At 37.2% G+C, this 15,621-nt stretch overlaps 1 protein-coding gene across 1 annotated transcript in view; it reads right to left on the reverse strand.

The window, feature by feature from the left end:
* The window catches only part of CC2D2B (coiled-coil and C2 domain containing 2B), a 95,304-nt gene that overhangs the window by 47,575 nt on the left and 32,108 nt on the right, over positions 1 to 15,621 (reverse strand). The window contains exons 14-17 of the mRNA XM_044753355.2: positions 8,024 to 8,174; positions 6,658 to 6,805; positions 2,177 to 2,315; positions 807 to 1,010 (exon numbers count right to left, since the gene is read on the reverse strand). Coding sequence (XP_044609290.2) covers positions 807 to 1,010; positions 2,177 to 2,315; positions 6,658 to 6,805; positions 8,024 to 8,174 — 642 coding nt within the window. The remainder of the gene's footprint in view (positions 1 to 806; positions 1,011 to 2,176; positions 2,316 to 6,657; positions 6,806 to 8,023; positions 8,175 to 15,621) is intronic.

A 15,621-nucleotide genomic window follows, 5' to 3' on the forward strand; every position in this document is an offset into this window, starting at 1 on the left:
ACTGGTGATGACTTTTACAATAACAAAAATATAGTATTTACATAAATTTAGAATATATTTAAAGGATTTTGGCTGTGAAGTAGGTTGTCTGGACAACAATTAAGTTGCAAAGTCAAGCTAAGGACTTTCTGGAATTTGGGAGATCTGCACATTTTTTTTTAAAAATTGGCACCTGAGCTAACAACTGTTGCCAATCTTTTTTTTTTTTCCTGCTCTTTCTCCACAAATCCCCCCAGTATATAGTTGCATGTTTTAGTTGTGGGTCCTTCCAGTTGTGGCATGTGGGACACCGCCACAGCGTGGCCTGATGAGTGGTGCCATGTCCGCGCCCAAGATCCGAACCAGCGAAACCACGGGCTGCTGAAGTGGAGTCTGTGAACTTAATCACTCGGCCGCAGGGCTGGCCCCTGATCTGCACACTTTTAATGCCTGAAGAGAAGGGGAAAAAAGTCTACAGATTGTATCAGTTAAAAAAAGAAAAGAGGGGCCAGCCCGGGGGTGGAGCGGTTAAGTTCCCACATTCTGCTTTGGTGGCCCGGGGTTCGCTGGTTTGGATCCTTGGTGTGGACATGGCACCGCTTGACAAGCCATGCTGTGGTAGGCGTCCCACATATAAAGTAGAGGAAGATGGGCATGAATGTTAGCTCAGGGACAGTCTTCCTCAGCAAAAAGAGGAGGATTGGCCGCAGATGTTAGCTCAGGGCTAATCTTCCTAAAAAAGAAAAAGAAAAAAGAAATTAAGATAGATATAAAGCAGCAAAATATTAACTTACACAATAAGCCATATTCAAATAGAAAGCAAATACCTGGAAGACTAAATCTGGAATCTCTCTATCATAGAGGGGCATTTGCTGCAGAAGGAAAACATCTAATTGACCTGCATTTCTAAGTTGCAATAGCTGGAAACGTTTACTTTTTTTCATCTCCTCTTCAGAAACCAAGTTAAACTCATCTTGCAACTGTTCAAGACGAAAATACTTTGGAATATCCTGCCCTTTATGTTTCATATACTGTAAAACATAAATAATATAAAGTCTTTACTTAAAATATTCTTTAAAATTCAATAATTATTTCAAAACACTGTTTTTTCCTCTCAACCATGAGATGTGAGAGTTTCCATATAAGTAAGAAATGGAGCAATTTAATCTGTACAGAGATAGAAGCTGAAAAAAAAAACCAAAACAGAATCTGGCCTACATGGCTTCCCAATCTTTTCCTGGTCATGACTTATAAAGAAAATGAAAATATCTGCTTGCACATTGGGTTAAAAGATGAGACTGTTCATAGTTCATATCTGTTTGCCCTAAGAGTTGAGAGAAAACCAATATTTCTGTACACCTGTAACCAGTTCAGAACATCAGATGGGAAGCTCTGATCCAGGGAAACTTAATTACAATAATCTATTCATGAAGTGCTTTATTCAATAAATGCAAATATCAGTACAAGGTACATGCAAGGAAGAGTGCCAGTTGCCCTAAGAGAGACAAAGATTTATTAGCTGTAGTTCCACTAGGCAAGATAAAACACAGAAATGAATAACTACAGTAAAGGGCAGAATGACATCAGAGCCATAAGAATTTATAAAAAGAAAAAAATAGTTAACAGGAGGGCAAGGCAAGAAGAGCTCACATCTAATTGAGGTTACCGGGGAAACATTTATCAGACTTGCAGCATGGGTAAGATAGTCACTGTAGGTGCTCTTCTAGGCAGAGGGAATGGCATGAATGAAGGTATGGAGAAAGCATGTTCAGGGTACGCAGAGCAGTTCAGTCGGCCCTAAGCAAGAGTAGGAGAAGGGAATAGATAAGGAGTCTTTGAGGGAAGGAGTGTGTCTGTAAGTCATCTCTGTATCCCTAGCATCTCACAGTGTGATTGGCACTCAGTAGGTGTATAACACATATCTACTTAGCCTGAAGGTTCGCCTGCAGGATGTACTGCAGGCTGCTAAGTAATGGCAGAGTACCAACTGTCAGGCCTAAAGTAGTAATTATGTCAGTTGCTGAGTTTCTAAGTGTCTTTACAATACTATAAACTGGTTGAAAACTGTACCTGTCAGATTTACCTTTACACGTCTCCTAGTGCCTAGAAAAATATAAAGCAAACTAGGGAGGAGTATAAGGGGGTAGAGTTTAGGAAATAGAATATATTTACAGTATTTATATTTGCTATAACTTACCATAATAAATTCCATTAAATCAGAATATTCTGGATTATTTGGGTCAATTTTGACTTCATTTGCCCATTCAAAAAGCTTCTGTGCATTAACAAGACATGGAATACCAGGAACACTTCTGGCATCTACATTCCTTAACACACTAACATAAAGAAAAATATTTTGTGAATTTGCATACAATATGCAGGTTACACATCTGTTATACAAGGTAAAACCTATCTATCCCCTGCATTTAAAGATAAAACAGGTTTAGATGTGATATCTCTCCTGGTTCTTCTCACCTTCTAACTTGTATCCTAGCTCTTTGATAAATGTCTACTCCCATCCCTTAAGAGACAGTAAGCTTCTTAAGGGTAAAGTCTGTAAATATTCATCTTTGTCATCTCCACTCTGTGCAGTAGCTAAAACATAGTAGATGGTGAAGTGAATAGAACTTATTGGATGTATTCTGTAAACCCTGAGTATACTAACTTATTAAATATCTTCTTTCCGTAGGATGCACGATATTGAAATTTAACCAAGATGTTTGCTTAAGCAAAATTAATCAAGTCCACAATAGAAAAAGAATCTTTAGGCTATATCTTTACAGTTGAAACATTCTATAGTGTAATACAATTAACTGGGAAGGATGTGCCAGAAGAGTATCTTTGGTCATATGAGACCATCTTCAGAAGCTGGAGAGCTACAAAGATAGGCTAGACTCATAATGCTTTCTTAGTGACCTCAGCTACAGGCTAAGTGCAGAAGGAATTCAACCCTAAACAGTAAGGGTTTCTTTAGAGCCATCAATTATTCCAGTTATTTAATCTTTCTTCTCATAGATGATTTGTCTCATCACATATAATTAGAGGGATTTGGACCAGAAAATTTCTAAGATCCTTTCTATAAAGTACTCAAGAAAAATTCCAGTCTATAAACTGAGATTCCAGAAATACAGTTCTGACTCAGATTCATTTATGTCTTAGCCCAAACATGGAGACATATTTTACACAGTCTATTTTCCAACAATATCTATTCATATTTCTACGATGAGTCTTTGGAAGCTATGGCTAACAAAGCCAATGCCTAGTATGATAGGATGTAAGCAAAACTACAAATACGTGAAGTTTAAGTATTCTTCCTTTCTTTAATTTCTATTTCTGCCCTCATATTTGAACAATTTTGATGCCTTTGTAATAAGAGATCTCTAGAGCTTGACACTCTTGACATCTAGTAAAAAATCTTCCTTCTCCTGGGAACAGTCTTAGCCCAGGTCCTTTAGAAAACAAAGCTTGAGGCAAAGCTTAAATGTTAATGAATAGATTAGAGAGAGAAACTTATTCCCTTACAGCCTAAAAAAAAAAAGTTGTAATTGGATTTCAATTTAGTCCCAGGATTTCTGCCTCAGGGAAAGTAATAAAAACCTCATAACATCTCTTGCCCTTGCTATAATGATTCCTGCAGCTGCCCTCTAGGTGTTCAGCTGTGGGCTGTGGCAAAACCCCTCTGTCATCTGCACCCCCTCCTGCACAACCAAATGCCAAGCAAGTAACATAATTCAGTGGCATTAAGTATACTCACAGTGTTGTACTACCACCATCACTATCTATTTCCAGAATTTATTCATCATTCCAAACAGAAACTCTGTACCCACTAAACGATAACTCCCCATTCTTCCGTCCCCTCAGCCCCTGGCTTTCTCTCTCTGTGAACTAAGCAAAAAATTTTAAAGTTACCAGGGAGAAAAGACAGACTGTCTACAAAACACCAACATTTAGACTGATAGCAGCAATGACAAATCCCAGAAGATAATGCGATTACAGCTTCAAAGTGGTAAAGGCTGGTAAAGTGGTAAGGGAAAATAAATATCAGCCTCAAATTTTATACCCACCTAAACTATTACAAGAGTGATGACAAAATAAAGATATTTTCATATATACAAAGACTAAACAAATTTGCTAGCTACAGAAATTGACTGAAAGAATCACTAAAGGAGCAGGCTTTTAGAAAGAAAAGTAAATCCAGAATGAAAGTGGGGGAGGTAAGAGATAGGGGCAAACATAACAGCCAATTAACCACGTCAGAAAATTAACTATAAGTGTAAGAAAAGCTGTTTTATGTTTTAAAATGTGTTAAACAAAAACTCTAGACAACAATAACAATAATTGAGATTGGAGAGGTGTGCTTAATGTGGTATTAGCATTCTAAGATCTTCTTTTGCTTCACTGCTTTATTTGCAGCTCTGCTAGTATTTGATGAATGAATGCATAATAAAATCAGTGAATAAACAAATATTTTGTTTGGATCTCCTTTAGCTCCATGTTTTGACTCTCACAAGTCAGTCTTGCCATTTGGAGCACCCATCCTAGGTTCCTAGAACCACTGCTCAGCACCAGCCCTTCAGCTCCCACAGCTGTAGAGTTCTGTTAGCCTCCCTCTCTGATCTCAGAGGCCCCAGCTGTAAAGTTCTACTTCAAGACAACTTTCTAAGAGAGATCTCTGGACTTTGAAAACCTCTCCTGCAATTCAATCCCTGTTGAAATCTGTGAGCTGTCCCAATCTTTCACAGAACTGCTCTCAATCTTTTGTAAACTTGAGTCCCCAAGTAACTGGAACTGCTAAGTGCAGCATCACAGAAGCCATGAGAGAAGAGACTTCAAGAAGCAAAAGGATGAGGACAGGCCAATGAATATGGCCAGGAGGTCACTGGTAGCCTTCAGGAATAAGTGGGTTGGATTAGGGAGGGAATGTGCGAACAAAAAGTGGAGGCAATGTATGCAAACCAGCAGACCACAAGAATGAGGACTTGGGCAGGAAAAACAGCCAAAAAGGGTTTTCAGGGCTTAATTAAATGCTCGGATTTTTCTTGGTTTCTTTGATATAAAAGACTAACAGCGTACTAGGGAGATGGAAAAGTTGAAGATAATGTAAGAAAAAGCTATAAATATGTTAGCAGAATCCTAAAGGAGACAAAGGAAAGTTCCCAATTACCTGTATAAAAGTTAGCTTTAGAGTGAGGAGAATAAGCATCTGACTCCAAGAATAAAGCATAGACTAGTATGATGAGACAAAGACTGGAAACAGCTGCAGTGGGGACTATGCTAGGGAAATACTAAGAAATACAAGAAAATAATGGTTGGGTATTAAAAGCTTATTGACCAGCTCCAAAATGAATTACCTTTATTAATTTTCCATTTTTGTCCTAAAATGCCCTTCTCCAGGTCTCTAAGAAGATGACCTCTTTTACTTAGCAAAACAAGGACATCCATCAAAATTAAAATTATAATTCCATCTTCCTAGTGATTTCTGTCTCGTTCTCTGATTTGAAGAAAAGATATTTCTTCCAGAACTATAACTACTCATTTGTGTTTTGGCTCAATATCTTCCTGACTTTGAAGGATCTCATACTCTCTCTAATATATTCTGACTCTTTTTCCATGGATCCCATCACCTTGTAAGAAGACAAGGACTGCCCCAATTTTTAAGAAAGCCATACCTTGCTTATGTTGTGTCTCTTATTTTCAGCCTCTTTTTCTGTCAAACTTCTTGAAAATTAATCTACATCCACTACCTCAGTTTCCTCAATGTCAACTGTTGAATGCTACTGACATTTAGTTCAGGGTTTTTTTTCTCTAAAACTCTTATTTACCAAGAAAAGTATTTATGAACTCGTACTATGACTTTGGTCATATGCCACTGGTTTTATATATAGTGTTCTCATTGTTATTTTTTAAATAGTCTCTAATCTCAGTTTTGATTTTCTGTTTAATCCAAGTTATTTGTGGAAATTTTTTAAATTTTTATTATTTTATTTTTAAAATAGACTTTATTTTTTAAGATCTGTTTTAGGTTTATAGCAAAACTGATGAGAAAGTGCAGAGTTTCCATATGCCCCTTACCCCCCACATATGCCCAGCCTCCCCATCAACATCCTGCACTAGAGTTATAATTTATTACATTTGTTGCAATAAAACAGTTGCATTTGTTACGATCTATGAACCTACAGTGACGCATCATTATCATTCAAAGTCCACAGTTTATATTAGGGCTTACTCTTGGTGTTGTACAGTCTATGAGTTTTGACGAATATGTAATGACACGTATCCACAATTATAGTATCACACAGGGTAGTTTCACCGCCCTAAAAATCCTGTGTGCTCTGCCCATTCATCCCTCTCTCCTCCTAATCCCTGGCAACCACTGATATTTTTACTGTCTCAATAGTTCTGCCTTTTCCATAATGTCATATAATTGGAATAGCAATCTTTCTTAAAAATGTTGTTTAGATGGGGAGGGGAAAGGCCATCTTTTCGTTATCATCATTCAGTAATTTTTAAATGATGGAATCCACTTGGCCCTTTATATTTACGATTTTACTCAAACATAGCACCATACACAAGGCAGGATTATCATTTTTATAGAATTTTACCTTTCTTATTTCTAGTAATCCTATTTGTGGGTGTGACCTAGAAATTAATCCCATTTCCTCTAGGAAAGTTTATTACCTGCAGTAAGCAGATCTTAATGACTGTGACATAGGTGTCAGAGGAATACCATTTTCATCTAAGGCCCATGATAGAGAATAGCTTAGTTTTCCTGATGTCAAAAGACAAAGTTCTTCAGTTCCGTTTCCCTCAAGAAGAAAGGGCACATCTGTTTATAGCGACATTAAAAATATATGAATTTTTTTAAAAGCAGTTTGAGCACATCGTAGATTTTTTTCCTGACTTTTACTTGTGGAACCCCAGGAACACAAAGGAAGTTAGTTCTGTGCTGACCCCAGACTCTAATCTTAGACCTTGCCTTATCTCCCATCTAAGATACCTTAAGGCAGACTACTTCAAACAGACTACAAAAGAGAGAGGAAAATACTGATCTGAATACATGCGATGAACATCTCTATTTTCCTCCTCTTATGACCAGAAGTTTTTTAACCCTTCTTTCTAGGAGTAGCTCCCAGCAAGAAACGACCACTGACAGCAGAAAAAGAGGCAGAAAAGCTACTCTTTGTCCCTTTTCCCTACATTCCTGAGTCTTCTCCTTCTCCTCATTTTCTTTTTCATTCTCCAGAGAGCTTAACAACATTCCTTGAAACTTTTGCGAAGTTCTTAGTGTTCCCTACATATTTCACCCTGAATCTTTTATCCTGGGTCTCTACAACTCCGTTTTTCTGCTTCATCTGAACTCTAAGCAGACTATATTCCTCCCTCATTCTCTCTGCAGGCTCTTTTGCCCACTTCTTTTCTTCTCTCTCCTCCTTGCTCACTCGTTCATACATTCTTCCTTTTCACCAGATGGAAACAAACAGTTACAAAACTCCTAGGAAGGCTAAAGAGAAGGAATCTGGGGGAGAAAGGGAGGAATGGCAGTGTTCTTACAGACGTGCTAACTTAAATTTAATTGCATGAGGAGTAAAATCAATTGAAAAACAAGTGGATAGAAATATCCTTTCTTCTTTCCTCTCTCCTTTTCTCTCTTTCTTTCTCTCTCCTGCTCTTCCTCCTTTCCCTATTCAGTTCAAAGATGAATCGACACATCCTGGAGCATCTTTAGGCTTCACTAAAGGAGAAGCAGAGGCAGAGCAGTCTGTCCACTCAGGAGCAGAGCTCACGTTCCCGAGAGCATAGTGCTCTTGTCTCAAATGACCTAGGAAAAGCGCAGGTGCTAATTCCAAATTTTAGATTTCCCAAAGATCTGATTCAAGATAAAGTTTTAAAAAATTTAGTTTAACATCTGAAAAAAGAATTTAATTCACTTTTAGCCTAATATTGTAAATATAGGATTCTTTACTCATGTAAATAACCCAGGGTCATTCAGGATATGGAATTCATGAAGAAAATAGGGGGGAAGAAACATTTTTAATAAACTTACTGCTTCCTACTCCTCCATAAGCAGGTATGACCAGCTCATCAGAGCTAAATTCTACATATTCCAAAACAGTTTTGCTTTTCAGCTCTGTGTTGTTAGGTAAAGGTATATATAGTTTTGCCAGTAAGCGTGTCCTTTTACTTATTTCATAAACCTAAATATAAAAAAAAGATTGATAACTCACTGAAAGTACAAAATGGAAAGAAAAGCTAAAATAAGGAACCTCAATAATACATTTTTCTCTTTTTTTAAAAATACTAGAATATCAAATAGGTATTGCTCTATGGCATTTCATCCACATGATTATGAAAAAAGCAGAGAATCACATGTCCTTAAAAGTATAATGGGAGCCAGCCCGGTGGCGCAGCGGTTAAGTTTGCACATTCCACTTCGATGGCCTGGGGTTTGCTGGTTGAGATCCCGGGTGCAGACATGGCACCGCTTGGCAAGCCATGCTGTGGTAGGCATCCCACATATAAAGTAGAGGAAGATGGGCACAGATGTTAGCTCAGGGCCAGTCTTCCTCAGCAAAAAGAGGAGGATTGGCAGCAGATGTTAGCTCAGGGCTAATCTTCCTCAAAAATAAATAAATAAATAAAATAAAATGTCAAAATTAAAAAAAAAGTATATTGCCTTTTACTGGTTTCAAAGAATTAACTGAATAAAAGGATTACAAATATAGTTCTGTGAATATAGGTACATATAACACAATACCTGAATAACTTACTTTTGTGTAGCACTTTCAAAGTTCTTTATCTCATTTAAAGCTGATAAAAATTATAGGAAATAGGTACTATTCTTCCCATTTTATAAATAAAGAAATGGAGTTTCTATATGAAACTACAGTATATTAGTTTTTATTAAAAGTGATAGAAATCCAGGTTGAATGCTTAGGAAAAAAGGAGACTCATTGGCTCATGGAATCCAAGGAAAGGTTAAACAAGCTACGAGGTTGTGGTGGGGAGGAGGAAAAGTCCCAGAAGAAGGAGTAAGGGAGTTGCTGAGTAGACAGTTCCATAGATGTCTATTGGGTCCTAAACCCAGGCCTTCTGATTCTGTATGCTGTGCTTTCTATTACAATTCCATTACTACCATAACTAGAAACCTAATTTTTTTTCAATAGAAAAATCTTATTTTGACCTATACTGCGTATATCAGTGTTTGGTGAAACAGTGATATGTACTCTAAGAGAAGGAAACTAGGGGGGTGAGGAGATGTTACTTGAAAGATAATAAAGAATGTGCCAATCAAAAAGATGATTGATTAACTAAGAACGCAGAGAAAAAGGAAAATCAAAGAGGCAAATACTTCTTCTGGTCATCTAAATGCTGTCACTGTAAGAGTGAATTTAAGCCAACACACTGGTCCCTTTGACAAAGGCATCCCTAATACAGAAAGTTTTGTAGGAGTTATAGCTCACAGACTTAAAGTAAAGTACTCAGTTCTGTTGAAGAAGTTTCTTATTGTAAATCAGTAAATTAGCTAACTAAAAAGAGACAATGAAGTGATTAATATATTCAAATGTTGAGTTGGCTTTCTGATTTTACACATCAGCCTTATGAATTTGTTTAGGGTATGTAGATGCATTCTCAGCAGACTGGCAAATCCAGTTTCTGAGACTGCAGGGCTGGAGGCCAGATCCTGGATAGGAGTAAATGTAAAGGTAGAGAATTCCACTTGGAAAAGTCTCCCAGGAGACAGACTTGTCCCTTGCTGGCAGCTATCAACACTATTGTGTGATTGAGATGGAGTGTCAAGAATGAAAATGGGCATTATAGGTGGAGGAAGTAGAATGTTCAAAAGCTCAAAAGTAGGAAACTACAAGGATATATGGGAAAAAAACAAGCTGTTCAGTTTGGCTAAAGTAAAGAATAGTAAAGAGGAATGGTAAGAAGTGAATTAGAGATAGAGTTTGGAAGATGGTGGCATAGGAGGATCCTGAGCTCACCTCCTCCCGTGGACACAACAAGCCTACCTTTACCTGTGGAACAATCTCCTCTGAGAGAGTTCTGGAAAGTGGATGAAAAGAACCTCCATAATAAGGGACAACACAGAGAGGGATAGAAGATGCAGAGATACAGTCCTGCCAAGGGAAAAACACACGTTAGCTGTGGCACTTCACAGGTGGGAGCTCTCTCAAAAGTACAGAGCTTTTCCCAGAGGGAGTGGTGGATTTGAGCTCCACATTAGGTATCCCAGTCCTTAGATCCAGCATAAGAGAGATGAGACCCCAAAATGCCTGGCTTTTAAAACCAATGGAGAAAAAGCCCAGGAAAACTACAGAACTTCAAGGAAAGGCAAACCAGCCCATGCACAGACTAGACCTGGAAACCAGCACAAAAATACCAGATAGCCCAGCCTATCCACATGCCCAAAGCAATAGCAGCCCCACCACAACAGAAAGGCACATGTAACCCACACAGGGACACCCCTGGAACTTTTGGCATGAGTAATGAGAGGGGAGCATGCTGCTGAGCCACATAAGACATCTCCTAAATAAGGCCACATTTCTGAGATCAGGAAATGTAGCTTATCTCCCTAATACATGGAAATAAGCACAGAGAATTTGGCAAAATGAGGAGACAAAGGGATATGTTCCAAATAAAAGAACAGGACAAATGCTCAGGAAAAGAACTAAACAAAACAGAGATAAACAATCTACCTGATAAAGAGTACAAAACTAACGGTCATAAGGATACTCACTGAACTCGGGAGAAGAATAGATGAACACAGCGAGAACTTCAACAAAGAATTAGAAAATATAAAAAAAAACCAACAGGAGCTGAAGAATACAATAACTGAATTGAAAACTTCACTAGAGGGAACCAAGAGCAGAGCAGATGACACAAAAGAACAGATCAGCAATCCGGATGACATAGTAGAGGAAATCACCCAAGCTGAACAGAAGAAAGAAAAAATTAAAAAGAACAAGGACAGTTTAAGGGACCTCTGGGACAACATCAAGTGTACTAACATTCACATTATAGGTGTCCCAGAAGGAGAAGAGAGAGACAAAGGCACAGAGAACTTATTTGAAGAAATAACAGCTGAAAACTTCCCTAACCTGGGGGAGGAAGCAGACATCTAGATTGAGGAAACACAGAGAAGACCAAACAAGAGGAACACAAAGAGATCTACACCAAGACACATTATAATTAAAATTTCAAGAATTAAAGATAAAGAGAGAATCTTAAAAGCTGCGAGAGAAAAGCAACAAGTTATGTACAAGGGAAAGTCCATAAGGCTATCAGCTGATTTTTTCAGAAGAAAATTTAGTCTAGAAGGGAGCGGCACGATATATTCAAAGTGCTGAAAGGAAAAAACCTGCAACCAGGAATACTCTACCTGGCAAGGTTATCATTCAGAATAGAAGGAGAGATAAAGAGTTTTCCAGATAAGCAAAAACTAAAGGAGTTCATCCCCACCAAATCGGCCTTACAAGAAATGTTAAAGGGATTTCTTTAAGTGGAAAAGAAAAGGCCACAAATAGAAATTAAAAAATTATCAAAGAAAAAATATCACTGGTAAAGGCAAATATATAGTAAAGGTAGTGGACCACCTGTCTATAAAGTTAGCACGATGGTCAAAGGACAAAAGCGCTAAAGTTACCTAGATTCCTACAATAAGAGGGTAAGGGATACACAAAATTATAAGAGGTAAAATATGATGTCAAAAAAATAAAATGGTGTGGGAGTAAAAGTGTGTAGGGCTTTTAGTATGAAGTCAAACTTAAGAGACCATCAACTTAACACAGATTGCTATATACCTAGGTTATTACATATGAACCTCATGGTAACCACAAAACAGAAACCTATAATAAATACACAAAAATAAAGAGAAAGGAACTCAAACATAACACTAAAGAAAATCAAATCACAAGGGAAGAGAGTAAGAGAAGAAGAAAGGAACAGAGAAGAACTACAAATCAACCATTAAAAAGTAACAAAATGGCCATAAGTACATACCTATCAATAATTACTTTAAATGTAAATGGACTAAATGCTCCAATCAAAAGACAAAGAGCAGCTGAATAGATTAAAAAACAAGACCCATATATATGCTGCATACAAGAGATACACTTGAAATCTAAAGACACATGTAGACTGAAAGTGAAGGAATGGAAAAAGATATTCCATGCAATTGGAAATGAAAAGAAAGCTGGGATAGCAATACTTATATCAGACAAAATAGGCTTTAAAACAAAATCTGTAACAAGAGACAAAGAAGGGCACTGCATAATGATAAAGGGAACAATTCAACAAGAGGATATAATACTTGTGAATATCTATGTACCCTGTTAACACAGGAGCATCTATATACAGAAAGCAAATATTAACAGACATAAAAGGAGAAACTGACAGTAGCACAATAATACTAGGGGACTTTAACACCACACTCACACCAATGGATAGATCATTCAGACAGATGATCATTAAGGAAACACTGGCCTTAAATGACACATGAGACTAGACAGACTTAATAGACATATACAAAACATTCCATCCCTAAACTGCAGAATATACATTCTTTTCAAATGCACATGGAACATTCTCCAGGACAGATCACGTATCAGGTCACAAAACAAGTCTCAATAAATTTAAAAAGAATGAAATAATAGCAAGCATCTTTTCTGACCACAATGGTATGAAAATAGAAATGAACTACAAGAATACTGGAAAAATCACAAATACATGGAGAGTAAACAAAATACTACTAAACAACTATTGGGTCAACGAAGAAATCAAAGGAGAAATTAAAAAAATACCTAGAGACAAATGAAAATAAAATATATGAAAATCTACGGGACACAGGAAAAGTGGTTAAGAGGGGAGTTTATAGCAATACAGGCCTACCTCAAGAAACAAGAAAAAAAATCTCAAACAATCTTACATTACACCTAAAGGAACCAGAAAAAGAACAAAGTGCAAAATCAGTAGAAGGAAGGAAAGAATGAAAATCAAAGTGGAAATAAATGAAATAGAGACTAAAAAGACAATAGAGAAGATGAACGAAACTAAGAGCTAAAAAGGTAAACAAAATTGACAAATCCTTAGCTAGACTCACTAAGAAAAAAATAGAGAAGGCTCAAATAAATAAAATTAGAAAAAAAAGAAAAGAAATTACAACAGATACCACAGAAATACAAAGAATTAGAAGAGAATACTATGAAAAGCTATACACCAACAAATTTGGATAACTTAGAAGAAATGAATAAATTCTTAGAATTATACAACATTCCAAAACTGAATCAATACAAAATAATCTGAGTACACTCATCACTAGTAAGGAGATTGAAACAGTAATCAAAAACCTCCCAAAAAACAAAAGTGCAGGACCAGGTGGCTTTCCCACTAAATTCCACCAAACAGTCAAAGAAGACTTAATACTTATCCTTCTCAAACTCTTTGAGAAAACTGAAGAGGAGGGGATGCTTCCTAACTCATTTTAAGAGGCCAACATTACCCTGATACCAAACCAGACAAGAACAACACAAAAAAAGAAAATTACAGGGCAATATCACTGATGAACACAAATGCAAAAACTCTCAACAAAATCGAATACAACAATACATTAAAAGGATCATATATCATAATCAAGTGGGATTTATCCCAGGGATGCCAGGATGGTTCAACATCCACAAATCAATTAACGTGACACACCACCTTAACAAAATGAAGAATAAAAATCACATCATCATCTCAAGTGATCAGAGAAAGCATTTGACAAGATTCAGCATCCAGGGGCCAGCCCGCTGGTGCAGCGGTTAAGTTCACATGTTCCACTTTGGCAGCCTGGGGTTCACCAGTCGATTCTGGGTGTGGACCTACATGCTGCTTGTCAAGCCATGCTGTGGCAGGCTTCCCATATATAAAGTAGAGGCAGATGGGCATGGAGGTTAGCTCAGGGCCAGTCTTCCTCAGAAAAAAAAAAAAGATGAGGATTGGTGGCAGATGTTAGCTCAGGGCTAATCTTCCTCAAAAAAAAAAAAAAAGATTCAGCACCCATTTATGATAAAAACTGTCAATACAATGAGTATAGAAGGAAAGTCCCTCAACATAATAAAGGCCACACATGACAAACCACAGTTAACATCATATTCACTTTTTTTGAAGAAGAAGATTAGCCCTGAGCTAACTGCTGCCAATCCTCTTTTTTTTTTTCTGAGGAAGACTGGCCCTGAACTAACATCCATGCCCATCTTCCTCTACTTTATGTATGGGACGCCTACCACAGCATGGCTTTTTGACAAGCAGTGTCATGTCCGCTCCCGGGATCCGAACCCGCGAACCCCAGGCCGCCAAGAAGCGGAACATGCGAACTTAACCACTGCGCTACCAGGCTGGCCCCTAACATCATATTCAATGGTGAAAAACTGAAAGCTATTCCTATAAGGACAGGAACAAGACAAGGATACTCACTTTTGCCACTCTTATTCAACATAGTATTGGAAGTCCTAGCCAGAACAATTAGGCAACAAAAAGAAATAAAAGGGATCCAAATTGGAAAGGAAGAAGTAAAACTGTCACTATTTGCAGATGACATGATTTTATATATCAAAAACCCTAAAGAATCCACCAAAAAACTATTAGAAATAATAAATTAATTCAGTAAAGTTGCAGGGTAGAAAATCAACATACAAAAATCAGTTGTGTTTCTATACACTAACAATGAAACAGCAGAAAGATAAACCAAGAATACAATCCCATTTACAATCCCAGAAATCACAACAAAAGGAATAAAATATCTAGGAATAAATTTAACCAAGGAGGTGAAAGACCTGTACACTGAAAACTATAAAACGTTGAAAGAAATCAAATAAGACAGAAAGAAATGGAAATATATTCCAAGCTAACATGTGGAAGATAAAACAACAACAACAACAAACACATAGATATAGAGAATAGATTGGTGATTACCCGAGGGGGAAGGCGAGAGTGGGGGAGGGTGAAAGGGTAAAGGGCCACATTTGTACGGTGATGGACGGCAACCAGACTTCTAGTGGTGAACACCATGTAGTCTGTACAGAAGTCAAAATATAATGATGTACACCTGAAATTTATATAACATTATAGACCAATGTTACCTCAATAATTAATAAACAAATAAAATTAGAAATGTAGGTTAGAATCTGTTAGGCTAGGATGTATAGATTTATTTTGCAATTTTTGCAGCTGCTAATGGTGCAATTTATCCATGGATAGATTCCTTTCTTTCCTTGCCCCTTAGTGTGTTAGGATCATGTGCTCAGTGATGGGAAGATGAAGGATTCAAAATACACATTTATCTACTTTGAGGGGGGCAGATTTTAAAGTGGTTGCATTATTATATCATAGTTTATTTTAGGTACGATAGTACGAAAGTACAGTCAGTATATTTTTTAAATAGGCATTTCAACAGAGGTACATTTTAAGACGATAGAAACTTGATAGCACAAATGAACAAAATGAATACAGCCTCTGACCGGGGATAGAACAAAATTATTTTAAGCATTGTAAAAATAACTTTGATTTAGATTTGTAATCATAATCCTCTCCCCGCTCCTCAAACTCCACCCCATGCTCACATACACAAATCTTTATTCCCTCATAACTTTTCTGTCA

The sequence above is a fragment of the Equus asinus genome, chromosome 2 (genome assembly GCF_041296235.1).
Source record: "Equus asinus isolate D_3611 breed Donkey chromosome 2, EquAss-T2T_v2, whole genome shotgun sequence".
Taxonomy (NCBI): domain Eukaryota; kingdom Metazoa; phylum Chordata; class Mammalia; order Perissodactyla; family Equidae; genus Equus; species Equus asinus.